Source organism: Miscanthus floridulus, chromosome 6, assembly GCF_019320115.1.
Source record: "Miscanthus floridulus cultivar M001 chromosome 6, ASM1932011v1, whole genome shotgun sequence".
Classification (NCBI taxonomy): domain Eukaryota; kingdom Viridiplantae; phylum Streptophyta; class Magnoliopsida; order Poales; family Poaceae; genus Miscanthus; species Miscanthus floridulus.
The window spans coordinates 95,873,174-95,895,160 of record NC_089585.1 but is presented as its reverse complement, the minus strand read 5'-3'; the positions used below and the strand labels follow the sequence as shown (position 1 = coordinate 95,895,160).

The 21,987-nt window shown below is 49.4% G+C and overlaps 2 protein-coding genes across 4 annotated transcripts; both read right to left on the bottom strand.

Annotated features, from left to right (window-relative positions):
- Positions 1–6,230: 6,230 nt before the first annotated feature.
- Positions 6,231–11,935, bottom strand: LOC136460852 (uncharacterized). The gene is made up of 2 exons (XM_066460400.1): positions 11,909–11,935; positions 6,231–7,040 (listed from the first exon to the last, which is right to left on the bottom strand). The coding sequence occupies exons 1-2, from the start codon at positions 11,933–11,935 to the stop codon at positions 6,231–6,233; spliced, it is 837 nt and encodes a 278-aa protein (XP_066316497.1).
- A 3,627-nt stretch (positions 11,936–15,562) lies between these two features.
- Positions 15,563–17,987, bottom strand: LOC136458703 (protein SPEAR1-like). Of its 3 annotated transcripts, none has more exons than XM_066458631.1 (5): positions 17,620–17,987; positions 17,397–17,501; positions 16,695–16,750; positions 16,268–16,349; positions 15,563–16,099 (listed from the first exon to the last, which is right to left on the bottom strand). In XM_066458631.1, exons 1-5 carry the CDS (start codon positions 17,857–17,859, stop codon positions 15,995–15,997), a joined length of 588 nt encoding a protein of 195 aa, XP_066314728.1. In that variant the 5' UTR covers positions 17,860–17,987; the 3' UTR covers positions 15,563–15,994. The 3 variants fall into 3 exon arrangements, with proteins under 3 accessions (XP_066314728.1, XP_066314729.1, XP_066314730.1); XM_066458632.1 differs by having other exon boundaries at positions 17,397–17,498; XM_066458633.1 differs by lacking the exon at positions 17,397–17,501.
- Between the last annotated feature and the right edge of the window lie 4,000 nt (positions 17,988–21,987).

Below are 21,987 nucleotides of genomic sequence, written 5' to 3'. Positions count from 1 at the left end.
CATGGCATTTGGGTAAGTAAACCATCCTACACAAAAATGACAAGCTATGGCATAAAAATGAGCATGAAAATACTTTGTACTATGGAAAGTGTCAAACAACAGATTGAGTATTTTTCCTAGATTCTAAACAGTAAATAATCACTATACAAAAATTACCACATGCATGTTTTATACAAATTTTGCTCTCTAGCAAAAATAACAAAAATCAGCCATTTAAGGTACTTGAACTACACCTCAAAATTTTCCCACAGCACATGCATGGCATACATTTTTCACAGAAAGTACATCACTCAAGGAAACTAACAAAACTGGAAGCATATTTTTCTGAGGTATATTTCATTTACTAGACATTTTCTCAGAAATTAGCATTTATTCACTTTAAATAAAGCTACACAGAAAAGTATCACAAATTTGACATGCAATATTTTTATCATGTAGTTCTGTTGGCAAGGAACACAACAAAATTAGTTTCAACTAATTTGGAGCCATATAACTCGAGATCTACCTTTTACAAGCTTTTTACTCCATTTTTGAAATCATTTTAGAAACCCTTTTTAAAAACCAGCCGAAGAAAATGCTGGGTACACCCGGATCTGAATCACACATGCACACACACAGAGACTGACAACGGGCCCAGGGGTCATCGGGACCCCACGCGTCAGCCCCTGAGGCAGAGGAGGCCGCGCTCGTCCGGCGGGAACTCACCGTCGGCGAGGTGACCGGCGATGAGGTCACCACCAACGTGGCCACCTAGCCAAAGCGGACACGGTAGTGCAAATGGTAGGGCCGAAGGAGCTCGGGAGCGAGCTGGCCAGCGGCCATGGCGGCGCGGTGGTGCGGCTCACCGCCGGCCGGCCATCTCCGGACAAGAGGTGGCGCGAGAAGTGGCGCGGGAGCTTCACCGAGCACGGGCGGTGCTCGTGCGCGTGAAATGAGAGTGAGAGGGAGTACGGAGGGGCGAGGTCCACGGAGCGGAGTGCTCCGGCGAGCTCGGCCACGACTCCGGTGAGGGATTCCCGGGGAAGGGGAGCTTCCCATGGCTTACCGAGGCGAGCACGAGGCGCGCGAGGAGGAGGCGGTGCTCAAGGCGAGATGGAGCGAGCTCAGGTGAACGGGCGCGGCCAAAACGGCCACGCCGGCGATGGCGCGCGACGGAGCAAGCGTTGCGGCTGCTGCTTGCGTTGGCGAAGGAGAGAGCGAACTGGCAGAGTGAGGAGGAGCGCTGCAGGGTCGGCAGGTGAAGGCGAGCGCGTGGCGTAGCCGGGCCCACCGGGGTGCCACCCGTACGCCGTCGCCGGCGTTCGGCGGCCACGCGGCGGCTGCGGCCTGACGCTGGTCGGGCGCGGCACGCTGGCGAGCGGGCGAGGCGCGGGGCAGGCCGGGCTGGCATGCGGGGCTGGGCCGGAAAGGAGGCAGCGGCCCAGTAAAAAGGGAAATGAAAATTTTGATTTTATTTTCAATGAAATTTCAAATAGCAGTTTTCAAATACCCTTTTGAGCAAGAAAATGACATCTTTTGAAAATGTACCAAAAATGAAAGTTGCTTAGAATTTAATTTTCTACAACTTTGCTTTTATGACTAAAGCCAAATTCTTTCTAGATTTTGAATTGTAACTTCAAAGTCCATATTTAGCTCAAAACCCTAATTTTTGGAATTTATTTTTGAAGCCAAATTTTGAATTAATTTGAATACAAACATTGCTCCAAAAATTGAACTAAACATTGCTAGATGATTTACAATAGTAGCCAAACATGTCTTACTAACCTAGCAAGAAAAATTCAGGGCAAAACAATTCTAACAAAGGTATGCAACATTCAGGTTCCACAACATGTTTCGGATGTTTCAAAGCGATGTTTCAATTGTTATTCACATGATTAAGCAGTTATGATTTGGATGCATGATGATGCATGATATGCGGGATTTGCAGTGCCTAAATGTAGGCATAACACCGGGGTGTTACAAGGAGGCACTCTGCAATGATCCGTATTGCACCTGCCCTAACCACAAGAACAAGGGGCCTCCGCCGTTACCCCCACCGCCACCACCACCAACAATGGGAGGTTAATGTGGAGAAGGTGCAACACAATTTGCTATGTGGCTACACTACTAGGACGACCCTATCTTATTCACATGGCACATCTATGTGTTTGTTGTTTGGTTTAATTACCTAAGGCATGTTAGGTTTAGTCGAAGGAACTCTGTACCCTAGTTTGATACATGTTCTCACATGCATTTCATGTGTTTTGTGTGTTGAATTATATAATGCCCTACTTTGTTAGATTGTGTTTGCAGCACGTGATCATATTTCACTACGTCCGCAACATTATACTGAATATTATAACCACAAATAATAAAAACAACCACATATTGAAAAGTCCAATACTATACCACATTAAACAGCACAATAATACTAGAAGTACGTGCGGACAGTAGACAACATTGTTCATAAATAAACCATAGAACTAGCAAGTCATGGAGACTACTGAGTGCAACGAGGCCACTTTCTCTTCCTCGGGGCAACGGGATTCTCCTCTATCGCTGCTTTCGCTCGGCGTGCATGCTCAAGCTTCTTCTCCCTCTCCTCCCTATACGCAGCAACACGTCTTCTTTTCTCCTCTTCCTTGTGCTCTTTTTTTAGCCTCCTCTCCACATCTCTTTTCCATTATCTCCTTGTCCTCTGCCTCCCACCGCAATAGTTTCTGCATCCATTTCTTGTCTTTAGGCTTGATCTCAGTGTCGATCCACTGCTCAAAATCACAGAGCGGTGGAGGGGTCTGCAAAAAATGCAATTATTACAAAACAAAAAAATCATGCAAGATGTCATATGACACAAACACTAATTCCTCACCATCTTGTTAATGCGACGCTGACGAAGTGTAGGCTCAACGGCAAAATTGTAACACATCCAATACCTCTGCCTATACATGTCCTCTTCATCGGACTTGGCTACCTTGCAAGGATCGCCGCAAAAGCACACGGCCACTGAAACACCACTAGGCAGAGGCAATGGGTCGAAGGCATTTTCGATCATCCGGCCATAACTATAATACAACCAATTTCGTTCTAAGAATTGAAAGCAATTAACATTAAACCCTAAATCTAGGGTTTCTCATTTGATGCACAACAACGAACCCATAACATAACAACATGTGCTGCGGTTATCTTGGTTTGCTAGCTTTTCTACTCCTTGGCATCCTACGGTTGTATAATACACATATTAAAAATTGTATGAAACCCTAAGTAATGACGATTCTTAGGTTAAAAATCCGACTAATATATACCGAATTAATGCGAAAAAAAACTAGGAGGGGAGTGAGGATACCTTGCTCTCGAAGATCTACGAATCAAATCAAAGTTTTTAAGGTCCAATATGCCGATTCGTGAGGTAGGGCGAAGTGGGGAGAGAAAAAACCCCAGAGGGAGGAGAAAGAAGAGAAAGAAGTCTCGGGCAGAAAGGTTGGGACGGGGTTAAAACACCACCTCGGCGCCATACTGTTCGCCTAAACAGCTGTTTAGCCCGTTTACACACCGTTTAAACGCTACACGGTGGTACACCGTTTTCGTTTAATCGGTTGTTTTGACCGTTTAAACGGTCGTTTTCCCCGTTTAAACACCCGTTTTGCCTGAATAATGGGCTAAACGGTAGGTGACCGACTGTTTACCGTTTAGCGTTTAGGATAACACTGGCGCCATAGATCCTAGCGCCAAGATCTATGGCGCCAAGCTCGGCGCCAGGATCTACAGCGCCGAGCTGCCTACCAAGTCACCGCCACGTCTGCATCGAGCCCAAGACCTCGGCGCCAGCAACAATGGCGCCGAGCTAAGGGTCCAAATTTTGAAATCTTAACTCCAGAGACATATTTGTAAAAATTTTAAAAAACAGAGCTAAAAATAAAAAATTCATGATTCCCCCGCCACAAAACATCCTGGCCTGATTCGGTCCAGTAACAATTTTTTGCACTAAAAAATCACTGATGAGATGCGAGACGGCGGCCAGTTAATACTAACCTTTGTTTTGCTCAAAAGAAAAAAAGTTAATACTAACCTTTGTGCTTGTGCATTTATACGAGGGCCACTGACTACATGTGCGATCGCGCGCCGCCATATCAGATTGCATTGTTTTACTGCATGCACTGGTTTTTTTTTTCCGAGAACGTGCGTAGCATGTTTTTTTATCAAGAAGAGGTTAGGAGGTTTACACGCCCAACATCACATCACGACGAGATGCCATGAGCAAAGGGGTTGAACACGAATACAAGGCACCGTTGAACGGTGGAAAACACGCTCTTGTAACTAACTAAGAAACTGAAAGTGCGACCTAAGAGCTTACGACGTTGAGGGAACCCGTGGTCAAGACGCCTGCGTCGCCGCCCACCTCCTGCGAGCACCATGCATGGGGAAGAGTTCCCGCATTGCGACGCGATTGGATGAAGACAGTGGCTCCTGGAACGTCTCGTGGAAACGAGTGGTGATGGAGGCGTCGGGTGTCACTGGCGACGGACGTGGAGCACTGGATGAGGGCTGCCACTTGTTCAGCATGACCTACTTGGCCTGCTTCTCTGGGTTGGGGTCGCGGTAGACAGACTTCGCCACAAGCCTATCACTGCGACGCGGGACGAGGTTCTCCACTGGAACGCGCGAAACACGGAGGCGCAGCGGCGACTGGATGAGCGGCGGTTCGAGCGGCAGCCTGAGGCCGACAATGAAGTCCTCGACCGAGGCGGAGCGCATTGTAGGGGAACTTGCGACAGGCGTGGAAGCCGGGATGGTTAGCGGCGGAACTGTGGACGATCCGGCAACAGAAGGGGTAGGAGTCGCTGGGCTTGCCGCCGTGTGTTAGGCTTGATCGGCCAAGTCCTCATTGGATGTCTGCACCGTGTCACAGCAGCTCGGAGAGGAATTTTGGAGGCCCGCTTCGATGGTGAGGGGGGAGCCCACGACTGCGCCTCCAGGCCCAGAATGGTTAAGCACATCACCAGACACACTCTCCTTTTCGTTGGCGTCGGGTGGGCACGGCACCACCGCGGCAGACGGGGAGGGCCCAAGTTGTCGTCGCTTGTAGGAAGCAGCTCCGGGTTTCCGCCGCGATCAACGGGCGGAACTGCGGGCCGTGCCAACTGATCATGGACGTCAGCCAGCCACCAGCACCGCAGCCCACGACTCGCCCGGCTGGCAGCTTAGCGGCGCCATGTCCGGCTCCTGGCTGGAAAGCAGCGCATCGACAGGCGCCACCCTGGGAGGGGCGCGCCCATCGTCCCGTGTCTCGACGAAAGTAAGCATCGGATCAATTCTTGATGGCGCGATCATCGGCGTGGAGATGGTTTGAAATTCGAAAGGATTGGCTGCTTTAGGCGACTGAGTGGAGGAAGGCGACGCCGGGCCGGCTGTCAGCATCTGACGCTGCGGCCGCGTCAGCAAGTGTGGCCTAGCGGACCGAAGACCGGCCTCGGGGCGCAACGGGGAAGGAATCTTCCCGACGACGACACGCGGCGCCTCCCGAAACGTTGGGCCCCACCCGGGCCCCAGCTGTGGGTCCGGAGCGCCGCCGGAGTTCTCGTCGTCGCCGCCGCCGCAGAAACGGTACCTGCGCGGCCACGGCCCCGAGCGGCCTCGGTTACCCCAGTCAAGCCAGTCCGGGTCCTCACCGTCGTCGCTGTCCCCCGGCGATTCGTCGTTGTCGGTCGACGGCGGCGTTGTCCAGTCTTAAGACTCAACGACACGGATACGCACCAGGTACCGCAGCGCCGGAAGCTCGGAGCGGATGACCTCGTGCTCCCCCGTAGGTACAGGGGCGGCTCGACGACGAATGGGAGCTCCGGCTCAGGCACCACGATGATCTTCTGCTGCGGGATGAATCTTGGGTGGATGCACCAAGCCGCGACGAAGAATTCCCGCAGGTCCTCCCTGTCCGCCATCTGCGGCGCCTCAACGAGGTCGGCGCAAGAGCTGGCAAGAATGCGCTCCGCCGCGTCCAGACCTGCGATGTGGGCCGGCATCCCCCTGAGGCCGAGGAGGACCTTGTAGCGCAAAGCGCCGGCGGAGGCCATCGACTGACGGCGCCACCTCTTCCAGACGACAAAGAAGGGGGTGTTCACAGGCACAGGTCCATGGAGAACGGCGAGGAGGTTGTCGCTGTCGTTGAAACGAACGAGAAAGTCTTCCGGCGAGTACCGGCTGACAGTGAAGGACTCCGACGGATGTGGTAGAACGACACCAGGAGCTCACGGACCTCAGCAGGGGACCGGAGGTCGAGTCCCGCCGACTATGGCCACCAGGGCCAGAGAAGAGAGCGCCTCCTTGACGGCGTTGATCTCCACCGACCGCGGGATGACGACAATCTCCGAAACCGGGCGCGTGGAAGGGTGGCCCGGCGGAGGTGACGGCGGCGGAGAACGCGGCGGGGGTGGCGGCGTAGGATCATCAGCACGCTCGGCGGTACGCTGCGGCGACCCGAAGTGCTCCCCGCACACGGGTGGGACGGAGGTATCCTGATCCGTAGAGCAGGACCGGCCAGACACGGTACCGGAGGGCGACGGTGGGCGACCTGGGCGCACCTGACGTGGCCGCGGCGCGCCCCTGCCGCGCGCGGGCTGTCGCGTGGGGAAGCGGCCTCGCTTGCAGTCGCGAGCGCGGTGCCCCGGGCACCTGCAGTGGCAGCGTGACGGGAAACGGCACTCGGCGGCGACGTGGTCCCCCTCCAGGCAGTTGAAGCAGAGGCCCACCAGCGTCGACGGGACGGGGCGGTGGCGGGAGACACGCGGGCGCTCCCGGCTGCGCCAGCGACGGCGGCTCTCGACCAGCGTGAATCCATCAGCGTCGACGTATGCGCTGGCCCGGGGGACCTTTCCCAGAACCGTCAGACTCCATGGAGGAGGGGGAGGGAGAAGGGTGGACGACGGCACCGGAGCAGTGGCCGGCGGCGGAGCCTGGGTGGCAGCCGGCGGTTTGGACGGTGGACGCCGGGGCCGGAGTGGCCACCGGCGGGGTTCAGCAGGGGAGAACTCCCATGAGTGATATTTGTTGTTGATTTCTCTAGATGTCTACTTGATGTTTCTACATTGTTGTTGATGCAAAATGACATCAAATGTCTACTCAATCAGACTTAGCAACTTAATTAGTTTTCAACATTTAGAGCGTGTGTTATCTCTTTATCTGGTACGTGTGGTTCGTTCTAGAGGATTATACAGACAAATTGGGCCACGCATATGCATATGCATATAAATAATTAGCATTAGCCAATGAGCCATCAAGCATGCATCAGCATCACATGATCGACGGGCCTGAATGCCTGATGCTTCCGAATATACTAACTCATCCGATCCAGTGCGTTATCACCAAGAGAACATCAGCTGGTATATGTGGTCTCAAATCAAATCTCTGTAAGCACACAAACGGACCCCTTGTCTAATCGCGGCCGGCCTTTGAGTGGCTGTGCGCTTTTGCTCTGTCAAATCGGCAGCTGATCGATCTCGTTGACACAGCACTATCCAGCTCTGAAACATGCATGATGGGTACAGAGCTAGCTAGCTAGAACAACGCAACCAGCGAGTTCTAGCTATATAAAGTGGCCCACTAGACCTATTGAGTGATCGGCCCTACACGTAAATTAGAGAATTCACCTGATCCACTTTTGGCCAACATTGGGTGTACCCACGTAATTAAGCAAACTAAGTATGTCTCTGATTGCATTTCTTTAACAAATAAAAATGCATATATGCAATCCTCGTGATATTAGACATCATATATATAAGCTACTGTAATTCTAACGATCTGGCTTTTGGAGCTCTCAAAAGCTAGCAATCCAAAACTAGCCACAAGCTCAAACAAATTGGGTCTTAGATCGAACCATATACGATGGTTTCTTCCTACTAGCTAGTCCTAATCATGCATATATATGGTTCACTACAGGAAAACGCCTCTTTGCCGACTGCTTGCCCCGGTCGGCAAAGGCATAAACCCAGTCGGCAAAGGCTTTGCCGACCGCAAAGCCACGTGGCAGTCGGCAAAGAGCAATCGGCAAAGCCTAGGTCGGCAAAGGCGGATTTGCCGACTGCCACGTGGCACACAGTCGGCAAATCCTTTGCCAACTGCCACGCCAGCAGTCGGCATAGCCACGTGGCGCCGTCAGCCCTGACGGCAGGCTTTGCCGACTGCTGGTTCCTCGGCAGTCGGCAAAGAATTTTTTTTTCAAAAATTGTTTGCCGACTGGCCGCCAGCTCGGCAGTCGGCAAAGAAAGAAAATATTTTTTTTTGAAATGTTCTTTGCCGACTGCTTTCGGAGTTGCAGTCAGCAAAGATTCTGTCCTGGGGTTTTTTTGCCCAGCTTAACAGTCGGCAAAGCTGGAAATTTTTTTTTTTTGCTTTTGTTTTCTGTTTTCTCGCATCAAAACCCTGCAAAATCACAAATTATAATCCAATTTCACCAGAAGCACCGGTAGCACCATTTATATCACAATTTCATCACATTTGTCGCCAACATCACCACATATATCACAATAACGCACAACATCATATATATCTCACATATATGTCACAATAACAACCACACAAGTGCATTACAACCATCACATGAAGTCCAACACGTCGAACACCACAAGTCAACGTCCATCACACGAAGTTCAACATAACAAGTCTAGGTCCATAACGAAGAAAAGAAATACATGACAACAACTTCGACGATACGGTGGATACATGATAACAGAATCGACAAGTACCTAGCTCGTCGCGCCGTCCCCGGTCTCGTCGTCCGCTCCGCCCCCAGAGCCCCCAGGGTTTGCCCACGGAAACCCCCTTGGACGAAACTGAGGCGCCTGCGCGTACTGCCACCCTCCGCGCACCGGCGGCCACGAGTACGTCGGAGGAGGGCCATGCGGAGGTGGATACGGTGGATAGGGTGCAGGTGGTGGATACGACATCATCTGATGGCCGGGACCTCCAGGAGACGGGTTCGAACCCGCCGACTGTACCTGCACAAGTTAAACGCCAAGTGATGTCATTAGTATCTGCAGCATGGACGCACAAGTTAAAGCAAGAGTCAATATACTCACCGGGGTCCCTCCAGGAGCGACAGGAGCAGGCACAGGAAAAAACTCTGGAGGAGGAGGCGGTGGAGCGAACATTGGAAGAGGAGGCGGTGTAGACGCCCCGGGCGTCTGCATGGACTGGAAGAAGCTGGCCATGTTCTGCATCTGAGTGTTGTAGTGCTGCTGCAGGCTTTGCTGGTAAGCCATCTGTTGCGCCATCATCTGCGCGTGCAACGTGGCGATCCTCTCCTCCATCTTGGCCTCCATCTGGGCCTGCAATATTACATCCGCAGTGTTGATTGTATGTACAGGTGCGAAACGAGTGAACGACGAACGAAACGGCACTTACCTGTGACGCTGACTGCCGCCGGGGCGCTACGGGGATGTCGCTGGAGCTCGTGGGCGTGGATCGAACCTGGGTCAGCGTAGGAACCTGGGACGGGTCGAGGGCGCTGTGGGCCATGTAGTAGCGGCCGTGCTGCTTCCCTGGTCCCAACCTCTGCAGGAGGTCTGTGTCCAGGGGCTCGGCGGTGGGGTCGAACGTCTCCCCGTAGCGCTGGCGAGCCGCGACGGTGTACTCGGTGGCCTTCTCGTAGGCGGTGGGGTTGGTGTACGCATCGGGCCCGTCCTCCGGGTTGTAGACGTTGTTCGGATCCGTCGCCTTGCCCTTGTGAGAGAGGAGGTACGCGGTGTACTCGTTGATTTTCTGCCCACCGTGCGTCTACGTCTGCATTGAAAACACAAACATGGTTACAAGTATTGACAATTGAGCGCAAGGATTAAGACATGAACGGACGCATACCCATCTTGTCGCGAACTGGGGGAGGGGCTGATTCCCTTGGTGGTGTGACACCCCTCGCATCTGCGCGCGGCGGCCCTGACGTCGCCACTTGCTCAAAACTTTCTCAAATTTTTACCACAGCCTCCGCATGCGATGACAAGACACGTCGTCAAGTTTCGTCATTTTCGGACTCCGTTTCGATTTTATAAAATTTAAAAACACTTTTCACGCGCGTGGCTCGGCGTGTTCCGACACCAACACGGTCGAAATTTCACGCGAGGCCCCGCACACGGCCTCAACATGCTCCAAACATCATGAATATCATTTTCTGAATGGCCGGATTCCATTATTTCATGTACCTGCAGTTCAAATCTGGAGCTGCCGGAAAAAATCAAAGAAACAAAAAAAATCTACGGAATATAGCAAAATAAATCAAAATGATCCCAAACTTGGAATATATCATGTACTTACTGTATCAAGGCAACACAAAAAACTGGGATCGAAAATAAAAAAAAATAAAAATTCTTTGCCGACTGCCAGGGAGGATGGCAGTTGGCAAAGCCTGCGCCTTTGCCGACTGCTGACGGAGTGGCAGTCGGCAAAGGTGACGGTGTGGATGGCGTCAACCATGGCCTGCCTTTGCCGACTGCAATTCTTTGCCAACTGCCTGGCAGTCGGCAAAGCCAGGCAGTCGGCAAATCCTGCTTTGCCGACTGCAGGAAATTCCAGTTGGCAAAGGGACCTCTTTGCCGAGTGTCGAAAAAAAAACAGTTGGCAAAGAAAATTGCAGTCGGCAAAGAGCCAGTTTCCTGTAGTGGTTGTACCATGTACGTACAGCTATACAGTACATATATAATGTACATACAATCGATTATCTCCAGTTTCACGATCAAGTAGCACTGCATCCAAGTGCTGCATGTTGGTACTGCAGTTGTGCAAACTATTGACATTGCCTCCGAAACAAATACTAAAAGGCCTTTGATTTAGAGGGAAGGTGATGATCAGCATCAGCTAATAATTAAGCATTGCAAGTTGCTGCGGCCGTAACGTGCGTGCGTCCTATGCATACACTTATCTTGCATGCCCTGTGGATGGTGGACGTATAAAATATATAATATGCCATTAATCATCTCTTAAGTATATCAACTTGCACCATGCATGCATGTTTTCCTCAGACCACCGAACGATTATGTGTGTGTGTGCAGGCAGCCAGCAGGCAGCAATGCAGCGTGCGTTTTAAAAATGCTCTGAGAGGCATATGCATGCGATGATGAACTGAAAAGGTGCGATTAGAAAAGTATCATTTGGGGATTTGGTGCAATTCGCATCCGATCGAAGCTGATACGCCTTTGGGGGGACAGCGAGGACTCGTCATATGACAGGATGAGTTGGATCTTTCCGGGAAGATTCGTACACGCTAATTAGATGGAGATTGAGATCGAGGATGATATGGTTTGATTATGTCCATACATAATCTATATATTTTTTCGATTAGTCTGTCATGCAATGTCTCCGTAAAGGTGTGCATATATGATGTGTGTATGAGATTAATCTTTGTATCAAATAAAAAGGTCATCTTGAATCAATTGTGGGGATGGAGAAACAAAAGTAGTCGTAGTGTACGTACTGCCAGTAATTGAAAAGCATGCTGCATCTCACGCCTAGCTAGCTAGCTAATTCTTCTTCACAAAAGATGCCAGGCAATTATGCTCTTGGTGTGTTATGTGTACAGTAATGCATATACTTGCATTGCATTAGTTAGTGACATGCATGGCCGGTTATATATAGTACATTCTCCATTAGAAAACAAGGATAGATTTGCTATAGAGATTTCAACCTGATTGGAGTGAAATAACTGTTGCATATTTAATCAGAGACTCTGATGAGTATGATATTGTTATCAGATATAGTTATGCGAACTTGAACCAAGCATTAACTCTGCTTTTTCAAGGGGGCTATAGCTAATTCATAAACTACACATATATACGTAGGAGTTAATTATTAGTAATATCCACTACTACAGGAATGATTTTGCGTGACACCTGCCTATGATTAACCGTGACGGGCACAAGTGGCTGCTGTCACGGTTAATGCTATGATTTACCGTGGCGGGCACTTTTTCATTTACCATGGCGGGCAAAAGTGCCCGTCATGATAAATCAATAACCGTGACGGGCATCTTAAGGTGCCCGTCATGGTTAATAACCTATTAACCGTGGCGGACAACTTAAGGGGGCCGTCACGGTAAATTGATTAACCGTGGCGGGCATATTATCAGGCCCGTCACCAAAAATACAGAGGCCCGGTCGGCCCAAGTTAGGTCCGTCAGCCACTTCGGACATAAATACAGAGACCTAACCCTAAATCCTCTCTCACTCCCTCTCTCAGCCTCTCCCCACTCCACCGCCACCGCTCGCTCTCTCTCCGTCTCCCTCTCTTCCTCTCCCCACTTCCTCTCTCAGCCATACACCGCCGCCACTCCCTCTCTTCCTCTCCACGGGACGGCAGCCCTACGCCTCTCCAAGTCGCGGCATGGTCACTCCACGGCAGCCCTACGGCGACGTGGCGAGCACGGAGCGTGGCGCTGGCCCGTGGTGGCGTGAGGAGGCCGGGCGGAGCGGCGTCCCGCGGCGGCGTGAGGAGGTGCTGGCGCGGTGGCGCGAGCGCGCAGCGGGGCGGCGAGGGGCGAGCGGCGCGCGGCAAGCCATGCGAGGTACACCCGGCCTCTCCCTTTCTCACACATCCCTCTCTCTTTCTCACTCATCCCTCTCTATGTTTCCATTTTCCGGTCAGATCCGGCGATGATGGAGGGGCGCGACGACGGGCTGGATCCGGTGGAGGGCTGCGACGGCGGGCTCGATCCGGTGGAGGGCGGCGTCGGCGAACTGGATCCAGTGGTGGGGCTTGTGGATCCGGTGTCGCGGTTCATGGATCCGGCGTCCGGACTCGCGGATCCATGGCGGTGCATCTAGATCTTGGGTTTGGAGCGAGCTCGCCGGCGGGCTCAGAAATGGGCTCACCAGTGGGCTCTGGATTTTTTTTTTGTTTTTTTTAAATGATTAACTGCAGCGGGCATCCTAACGTGCCCGCCGTGGTAAAAGTATATTTAACGCGGCGGGCACGTTACACCGCCCGCCGCGGTAAATCGGTTAACCGCGGCGGGCAAGGCCGCCCGCCGTGGTTAAGCCACGATTTACCGTGGCCTCTAGGCCGCGGCGGACGGCTTTGCCCGCTGCGGAAAACCGAAAACGCTCGTCTCCAGTAAAGTTTGTGTAGCAGTGAACCAGCATTACTAATAAGCACAGAAAGCAGATACTGTATATGATATGCACATGCACGTGTACAGTATGTGTGATATGCATGTGTGGAGGCATGGCAAAGAGAAATTTTGCATTAACAAGAGAGTAATTCAGATCATATATATAGCAGTGCACGTGCTGTGTAATCCAGAACATATAGATTTAGCTATAGCTAGCCATTGCATATGTATATATACATTCAGACACTGAATTGTTATAAGCTAAGCTAGAGTGCACATTTATCTCGCGATCGCGTTGTTGCTGATGTTAATTACCTCGTCTAAAACACGCATATGCAAAACTATAATACCGGTATTCATATTTTTCAATTCTGTGCTACTAATATATATTGATACGGTATTGGTCTGCACTTATCCATGCTCAATCACTGACACTTTTGCATGAGCTTAGATGCATTATTTTACATGCAGATACATATATCATGTGTGTATATATTATTATGCACAATTACACTGCCCATTTATTTTTACTATGATGTTAAATTTGCACACATACAATTGCACTCGAATGTAGCTAGCTAGTTCACTACTACACAAACTTTACTGGAGACGGGCGTTTTCGGTTTTCCGCGGCGGGCAAAGCCGTCCGCCGCGGCCTAGAGGCCACGGTAAATCGTGGCTTAACCGCGGCGGGCGGCCTTGCCCGCCGCGGTTAACCGATTTACCGCGGCGGGCGGTGTAACGTGCCCGCCGCGGTAAATATACTTTTACCATGGCGGGCACGTTAGGATGCCCGCTGCGGTTAATCATTTAAAAAAACAAAAAAATCCAGAGCCCACTGGTGAGCCCATTTCTGAGCCCGCCGGCGAGCTCGCTCCAAACCCAAGATCTAGATGCACCGCCATGGATCCGTGAGTTCGGACGCCGGATCCATGAACCGCGACACCGGATCCACAAGCCCCACCACTGGATCCAGTTCGCCGACGCCGCCCTCCACCGGATCGAGCCCGCCGTCGCGGCCCTCCACCGGATCCAGCCCGTCATCGCGCCCCTCCATCATCGCCGGATCTGACCAGAAAATGGAAACATAGAGAGGGATGAGTGAGAAAGAGAGAGGGATGTGTGAGAAAGGGAGAGGCCGGGTGTACCTCGCATGGCTTGCCGCGCGCCACTCGCCCCTCGCCGCCCCGCTGCGCGCTCGCGCCACCGCGCCACGCGCTCACGCCCACGCGCCAGCGCCTCCTCACGCCGCCGCGGGACGCCGCTCCGCCCGGCCTCCTCACGCCACCACGGGCCAGCGCCACGCTCCGTGCTCGCCACGTCGCCGTAGGGCTGCCGTGGAGTGACCATGCCGTGACTTGGAGAGGCGTAGGGCTGCCGTCCCGTGGAGAGGAAGAGAGGGAGTGGCGGCGGTGTATGGCTGAGAGAGGAAGTGGGGAGAGGAAGAGAGGGAGACGGAGAGAGAGCAAGCGGTGGCGGTGGAGTGGGGAGAGGCTGAGAGAGGGAGTGAGAGAGGATTTAGGTTAGGTCTCTGTATTTATGTCCGAAGTGGCTGACGGGCCTAACTTGGGCCGACCGGGCCTCTGTATTTTTGGTGACGGGCCTGATAATATGCCCGCCACGGTTAATCAATTTACCGTGACGGGCCCCTTAAGTTGTCCGCCACGGTTAATAGGTTATTAACCGTGACGGGTACCTTAAAATGCCCGTCATGGTTAATTGATTTATCATGACGGGCACTTTTGCCCGTCATGGTAAATGAAAAAGTGCCCGCCACGGTAAATCATAGCATTAACCGTGACAGCAGCCACTTGTGCCCGTCACGGTTAATCATAGGTAGGTGTCACGCAAAATCATTCATGTAGTAGTGGTTTAGTATATAAGCAACTAAGCATGAATTGTGGTACATAGTTTGAGCGTGGGGGCAAACCATACCTTATATGTTGTAGCGTAGAATGTACGTAGATGATGAGCTAGCTATAGCTGCTGATCAATATTCCACCGCGCTGATAATGTCATGCATGTATATATCTAAAAGCTCTAAAACAAACAGATGACGAGAATAGTACATATATTTGAAGTCTGAATGTTTTTTTAGATAAATTTGAAGTCTGTGATCAATAATACAAATAAAAGCCTAATATGGAGCATATGTATCCTTGCCTAAGAATGTATGCTCTATATATGCACACTATGAATGCATGGTCAAAAGACGCATTCTTATGTTACTATGCAAAGGTAGATCAAGAACCTTATTGGTGCATACGTACGGAGAAAAAATGTATACAGACATCAAGAACGAAATAATATAACAGCTGAGGCAAGCTGTACTGCTAGAAGTAGTACAGAAGACAGCTGTGTTTGAGATCATGCATGAAGATAAAGTCATTATTCTATTTCCATCTTTTGTGCTTGTGGATCAAAATATTCAGCTGGCATGCATATATATGCAAGTGCTCATACACATACGAACATTCTCTCTGATCTCAGCAATGATGAAATTTGTGTTGCATAAATTAATGACAACCCATGTACGAACTGTGTCAGTGTATACGCTTGCAGTTGCAGGCAAGAGTCAACACATCTCTATGCTTCACAGTACAATCAGAACAACTGCTAGATCTGATCACCAGATCCCATGCCCATGCACACACAGCATGCATGTCTTGATTAAAAAAGCGTGTTAATACTATTTCTCTCTTCTGGCAGCAGGCATGGCCTGTTCGCTTGAACTTATCAGCCGGCTTATCAGCTAGAATCTACAGTATTTTTTTCTCACAACAAAACAGCTTCAGCTGGCTTTAATACCAGCTGACTAGTGGCACCAATTCAGAAACTTATTGCACCACAAGTGAAAAGGCCCATGAAGACTAACAAATCTATCACATCAGATCACATCCAAGGAGAGGAGAAAGGAGGAACATTTTAGGATCATAGCTTGAGTTCAAGGTCCACGTCTTGTGGATCGTCGGAGTTCAAACTTGTTGAATCTGCTGACTGACTTCGATCATGATGTCCCTTCAATCGGGCAGATTCCTATACAAAAATTTTGCAACCAAACATGTTTATATATCCATCTATATAAATACTAATGGTAAGATAATTCATCTAGGTGAACAGTGAGTAGATCACTCATTCAACTCTACCTCACTCTTCTTTATCTAAAAAAAAAACTCTACCTCACTCTTATGATGGTCTGCATACCTGTGGTTCAAAGAGAGGCAATGTGATGTTAGGATGCTGCGCGTAATGTGCGTTGCCATAGACAGCACTGCTGCTCGGTGATCTGGTAGTTGGCACACGTAGTTGCAAAATCAGCAATGTTAGGGCTTGTTTGGCACGGCTCCTCCCGAGGGGCTCCTCCGGAGGAGCCGGAGCCGTTTTGGAGGAGCCACAAATTGTGGCTCCTCCAAAACGGCTCCGGCTCCTCTGTTTTTTACTGAAAAACGGCTTCTCCAAGAAAACGTTTGGCAGGGCTCCTCTGGAGAAGCCGGAGCCGGAGCCGGAGAGGAGCCCTGCCAAACAAGCCCTTAGTTGGAGCTTGTGCAAGCTACTAAGTGAGACATCTCTTAAATTCAGTAAGTGAGCATGCAGTGATAATATATGAGTTCCCAACAGGCCACCATCGTACCTTATGATGGGAGCTTGGAATTCACTGTATCGTACGTCTCTCTCGCCGTATGGCATCTACATCATAAAGCCAGAAATAATGTAAGAACTCTATCTAGCTTGGTGCAATGATTCATAATGCATTAGGATGGAAAGCACAAAAGAAGATGATATACACTGGTTTTAGGAGTTCGCTGCGCATTTTATTATATTACAATATATGTAAGATTTAGAAGAGCCACACAAACAAAGAAACCACATGATGGAGCTAGATATCAAAGAAAACACACGAACAAGAAAAAGGCGACAAATAACGAATCACAAAGAAAGAGAAGATTTAGAGCTGTCCAACCAACTTAGCTAGAAAGTGCATATATATCCAACTCAACTGAATCTGGTATAGAAGCATGACTCGTCAAAGATGTTTCTTTTGAACAAACGATAGACCAATCAATTCACTGTTGGTCATGAAGAATTAGGCTTTAAGACTCACTCTTCTGTGTTCAGAAAAAGGGACTAATTTCTGTTATCTCCACATGCATGTGTCACCGGCCTGTGCTATATAGCAACCCATACCCACTGAATCATGCATCAAAGAAGGCTTCCATTTGGATTATCCCTCTCTCATGTAGAATCTAGATATATGCAAGTCTGAACTTCTGATAGACCAATTCCTTCCTAAGGAACTACTAGTAATCTTTCCAAGGGAAAGGTGTCCATGTACCGCGAAATTTTGATGGATTGGGAACGGCGACGAGATGGTGGTAGGATGGAAGGAAGAAGATGGCGACGACGACAGCGAGGACGTCGACGCCCGTGCATCCTCCTGCTAGCAGATCGATCCAATTCGAAAGCACAAGAAATTAGGATTCCTAATAATACATGATGGCATGCCAGCAAACTAAATATAAGAGAAACGGTTTTCAAGGACACCCATCATCACTTACCAAGTTCAGGCTGCCCGTTCTGTGGATCAAGCTGGGGGGTTGGCCGAGGGGATGGAAGTACTCCGCCATTTCGCTCTGTAACCTAATCTTCTCAAGCTGCGCCACGCCGAGCCCTCGCTGCGGCTGCTTGGGCTTGTCGGTGCCGCCGCCGCTGCCGCCGCCTCTCTTGCCCCTTCTCGAGCCAGACGATCTCCCGCTACTGCTCCACCCCATGCTGTCCCCAAAGTTGCTCCCACTCATGTCCGAGACCGAAGACCTAGCTAGAAGGAAGACTTGGGAGAACAAGATGAACAAAGCTAGGTGGAGAAGAAGGAGAGGAGGTGAGAGAAAGAGAGTTGATTGAATGATGCACGAGACCCTTTTAAAATGGGAAGGAAGAGATCTTCTTGCAAAGCAAATATATCCCAGGCTTATTAAAAGGTCCGGGAGACCTGTCCTCCAAAGCTTTTCTTGCTTCAAATTTTTAATTGCATCTAGTGGTATGGCCATCTTTAGATTATAGATAATACCATGTGACACAAAACCCTATCGTTTGCAAGAAAAATATGTACAAAACTAAATAAGAATGGTTAACTCATTTTTATTTGTTAGGTGGTGATCTCCTAGGATATTTTTCATCAAACCCCATTGTTGGTTAGTTACAGAAGTATACATACTACTACCTCTGATTCCAAATGTATGTCATTTATGACATTGACATGTTCTCTAATATGACACACTTTGACTTGCAATTTTGTTTAAATAAAACATTTTAAATAGCAAAATTATATATTATAATAGTTTTTCTTGGTGAATATGGTAGCATCAATCGTATATATATGTTGTGAATCCTTGTAGCTTTACTGGTCCAAGTTAAAATAAAAGTTTGACCAGATGAAATCCTAAGATGACCTTTACATGGACCAGATGAATCGGAGGTTATGCATGTAGATACTCCCATTTACTCATTGCACAATACTAGAGCACATATAGAAGCAATAAATTCTACTCCCTCTATCCTTGAATAAATCAATTCTTATAGTTGTCTTAAGTTTTTAAGTTTGATCGAATTTATAGAAAGAGGCCTAAGATTTATGAAACCAAATAGCTAAATACCCTTATTCGGTGTCATAAACATTTGTGCTCTTTTCTATAAATTCATTTAAACATAAAAATGTTTGAGTAACTATCGAGGAGCTTCTCGATAAGTTTTTAAGGCATTTTGTAAAACATACAAAAAAAACTTTGCCTTTTGGCGTTTACATGTTTTACCCTGTTATATATATGTTTTATACTTTGAAGCATTTTCTCTAAAAATATGCCTTCAAGCACAAAGTAGCTGAGGCGGCGTTTTGAAAAAAGATAACAATATAACATTAAGAAAGCACTTTTAAATAGTGGTTGTGTTATAGTGATACCTGAATCTACCAAAGTTAGGTTCAACACTTCTTCCATATTAATATAATCGACATCTTTCCTGTCTAATTCATTTAAAAATAAAAAAAAAGTTAGATTCAATTCTTTTTATTAGAATTCTGAATACTTACTGCTGATGTTTTGCTAGTTAGTACATACATACCCATCCATCCCAAAAAAAAAGAGTGCAGAGCAACAACTCAACTAATTTCAAGTTTAACCAAATATACAGAAAACACTATCATTTATGATATCTAATAAGTACAATTACATTAATTATAGAATACATTTTTATATAAATTCTATTTAGAATATAAATATTAGTACTATTTTTTATAAAATTAATCAAGCTTAAAATTAATTAAAGATATGTGCTCATTTTGGAATAATGGAAGGAGTAAGTAAGAAGACTTTAAGGTGCAAACTAAAAATACATCATCATTTGTTGGCGAGGATTTCAGTTATGAGTTACTCATCCTACTAAATGACATCATTTTGAAACGTTAAATGCTGACATCGTTACGACTGACGTGTTAATGACATAACTAATTTGGCGTTTAAAGAAATACTCCCATTGTGTGTGCTGACATTTCAAATCAAAGATGGAAACATCTACTATCATCATTAAATAAAGGGGCGCAAAAAGCAATGCATGGGGCCTTTTTGTTACTCCAGCTGGGGTGCAAACTCTGGTGGGATCTAGGAAATGAAAAAGATAGCTTAGGCGAATTTGACAGTGATCCGGTCCGGCGGCCTTGCCTTTATTTGTCACAGCGCTCAGGTCACTCTGCGCACGTTAGCGCGGTTGGAATTAAGCACCTAACATGTAGTCGTTAAGACGGTACGATCAGAATAATCGTGTAACACGGCCAGCTAGAAACGAAACGCAACGACGACCACAACGACGACGGCGACCTGAGGCCCAGTGCAGTAGAAAGGGCTTGACGCACTGTAGGAAGTGGCGAGCGTGTGCCACGCTACGCTAGTAGTATATATAATGCGTGCTTTCAAAGGGGATCGATCGATTCTACAGGTCCCACGTGTGTGTCGTGTGTGTAATAGAGAGAGCCACCTGGTCATCTTCCCCTAGGCGGTCGTGAAGAATGAACCTTTCAATCAAGCTAGACCATATATATATATATATATATATATATATATATATATATATATATATATATATATATATATATATATATATGAACCGTATGCAGAACACCACTACTACTATTGCTCAGACTGTTTGTTTCGGCTTATATGATCGTAGATTATAAGGTGCAATAGTATTTTTCTCTCACACCAAACTAGGGAGCCGTACTTCTGGCTTATAATCCACGATCGTTTCAGCCAAAACGAACAGGCTGAATAATAAGTTCCCGGCCTTAGTACTGTCACATGATCGATGAGATCGCGATCTTCGCCAGACGATGATACGATACACTTGGTACGTACCTGCAGAGATTCTTGACCTGACGCCATTCTCCTCACACCGGCACACGCAGCCTTGATCTATCGTGATCCGCCCGTGCCTGCTCGCTTTGCTTGCAAATGGCGGGCTGAGACCTGGAAAATCTTCCACGATTCTTCAGCTAGCTATGTACTGCGGCTACCAGCAGGTCGCGACCTCGCCTCATAGGCTCCTCCTCCGTCTCCTCGAAGGGCGTACGCCCCCATTATTGCGATGGACCTCGCGACTACCACCGCAGCTTGCTTGCTTTGCTTCCTAGTCGATCGTGCTTGCCTGGCCTGCTGCACCAACTCCCTAGCTAGCTAGCTAGTCCCTGGGGGCCGGGCGGGGCCGCAGCCAACCGCGGCGCGACATGTGTGCTGCCTCGCTCCGACACGGCGGGCCGCCGGGGTGGGGGTGCGTGGGGCGAACAAGCAAGTCGTCGCTCCGACACGGCGGAGCGAGTAAAAAAACCGCGCGGCGCGGGCCACGGAGGCGGACTAGTTTAAGTACGTACGCCAGCCAGGACAGGAGGAACCCCTGCCATAAACAAAGCGTCGGAGCGGATCGGCTTCGGTACGTACAACTCAGAGGCGATCTACACGGAGATCCGGGCGGGATTTAGCCAGCGTCGGGGAGCGCCGATCCCGTCCCCGGCCCCGTCCAGCAGAAGCTTCGCTGGTTCGACTGTACCGTGTCGCGCGCGACGCGCCTGCAGAGCCCTGCAGAGTCCCAGAGCACGGCCAGACCCCAGAGCCAGCGCGCTAGCCGATGCCGATGCTGGTGGTGGTGGTTGCATCGATCGGACACCGCGGATGGACTGGCTGCCCTGCCCGGGGGGCGGGCGGGGACATGCGGCGTCGGCGCAAAGATCGCGGACAACCCAACCCAGCGACGATCTCACAATGCAAGCACGCCACGCGCTGCGCCCGCCGGGCTCTGGCTATCGCGTCGTGTTTGTTTGGCTTAGGCGGGGGATCCTTGCCGATATTCGCTTCACGTGCGACCGGGACCACGGCTAGATATGCCGGCACGGGCACAGCGAAACGAGACGCCGAGACCTTCGGCTGCGGCACGCGGTTGCGCCCGAGCGTGGTAGTGGTAGGCTGGCTCGCTCGGTGGCTGAGGCCTCGTGCGCTACCGCTGGCTGTCTGTCAGTGGCCCTCTCCGTATCATTTCAACGAAATAACAGTATTTTTTTCTCGTAACAAATCAGCATCAACATCAGCAACATCAGTTATTTTTCCAACCAGCCGAACAGGACCATGTCTGCTGGTGTTCAACGACACTGAGCATCGCACGAGTATCGGCGGCGGCCACGACGTGGTGGGCTTGGGGCTTTTGGCAGTAACCTTTTTTTGGCATCGGCTAGATTGTGGTGACCAGCGTTATTTTTTTTTCTCGAATAAGAGCTGCGTTTCATTGTATTATAGAGAGGAGATCAGCATCATTGAGCCAGATAGCCTCTTGTACTTCGAGAATATATTTGCCAGTGTTGCCCCCTCCGTCCTTTCCAAGATCTTCAAGGT

Coding starts and splice junctions, on each gene's coding strand:
- LOC136460852 (XM_066460400.1), bottom strand. CDS start 11,935: ATGGTAAATGAAAAAGTGCCCGCCACG. Junction 7,041..11,908: donor ATGAAAAAGTGCCCGCCACG/GTAAATCATAGC, acceptor AACATCAAGTAG/ACATCTAGAGAAATCAACAA.
- LOC136458703 (XM_066458631.1), bottom strand. CDS start 17,859: ATGAGTGGGAGCAACTTTGGGGACAGCATGGGGTGGAGCAGTAGCGGG. Junction 17,502..17,619: donor GAACGGGCAGCCTGAACTTG/GTAAGTGATGAT, acceptor TCGATCTGCTAG/CAGGAGGATGCACGGGCGTC. Junction 16,751..17,396: donor CAATCCATCAAAATTTCGCG/GTACATGGACAC, acceptor TTTATGATGTAG/ATGCCATACGGCGAGAGAGA.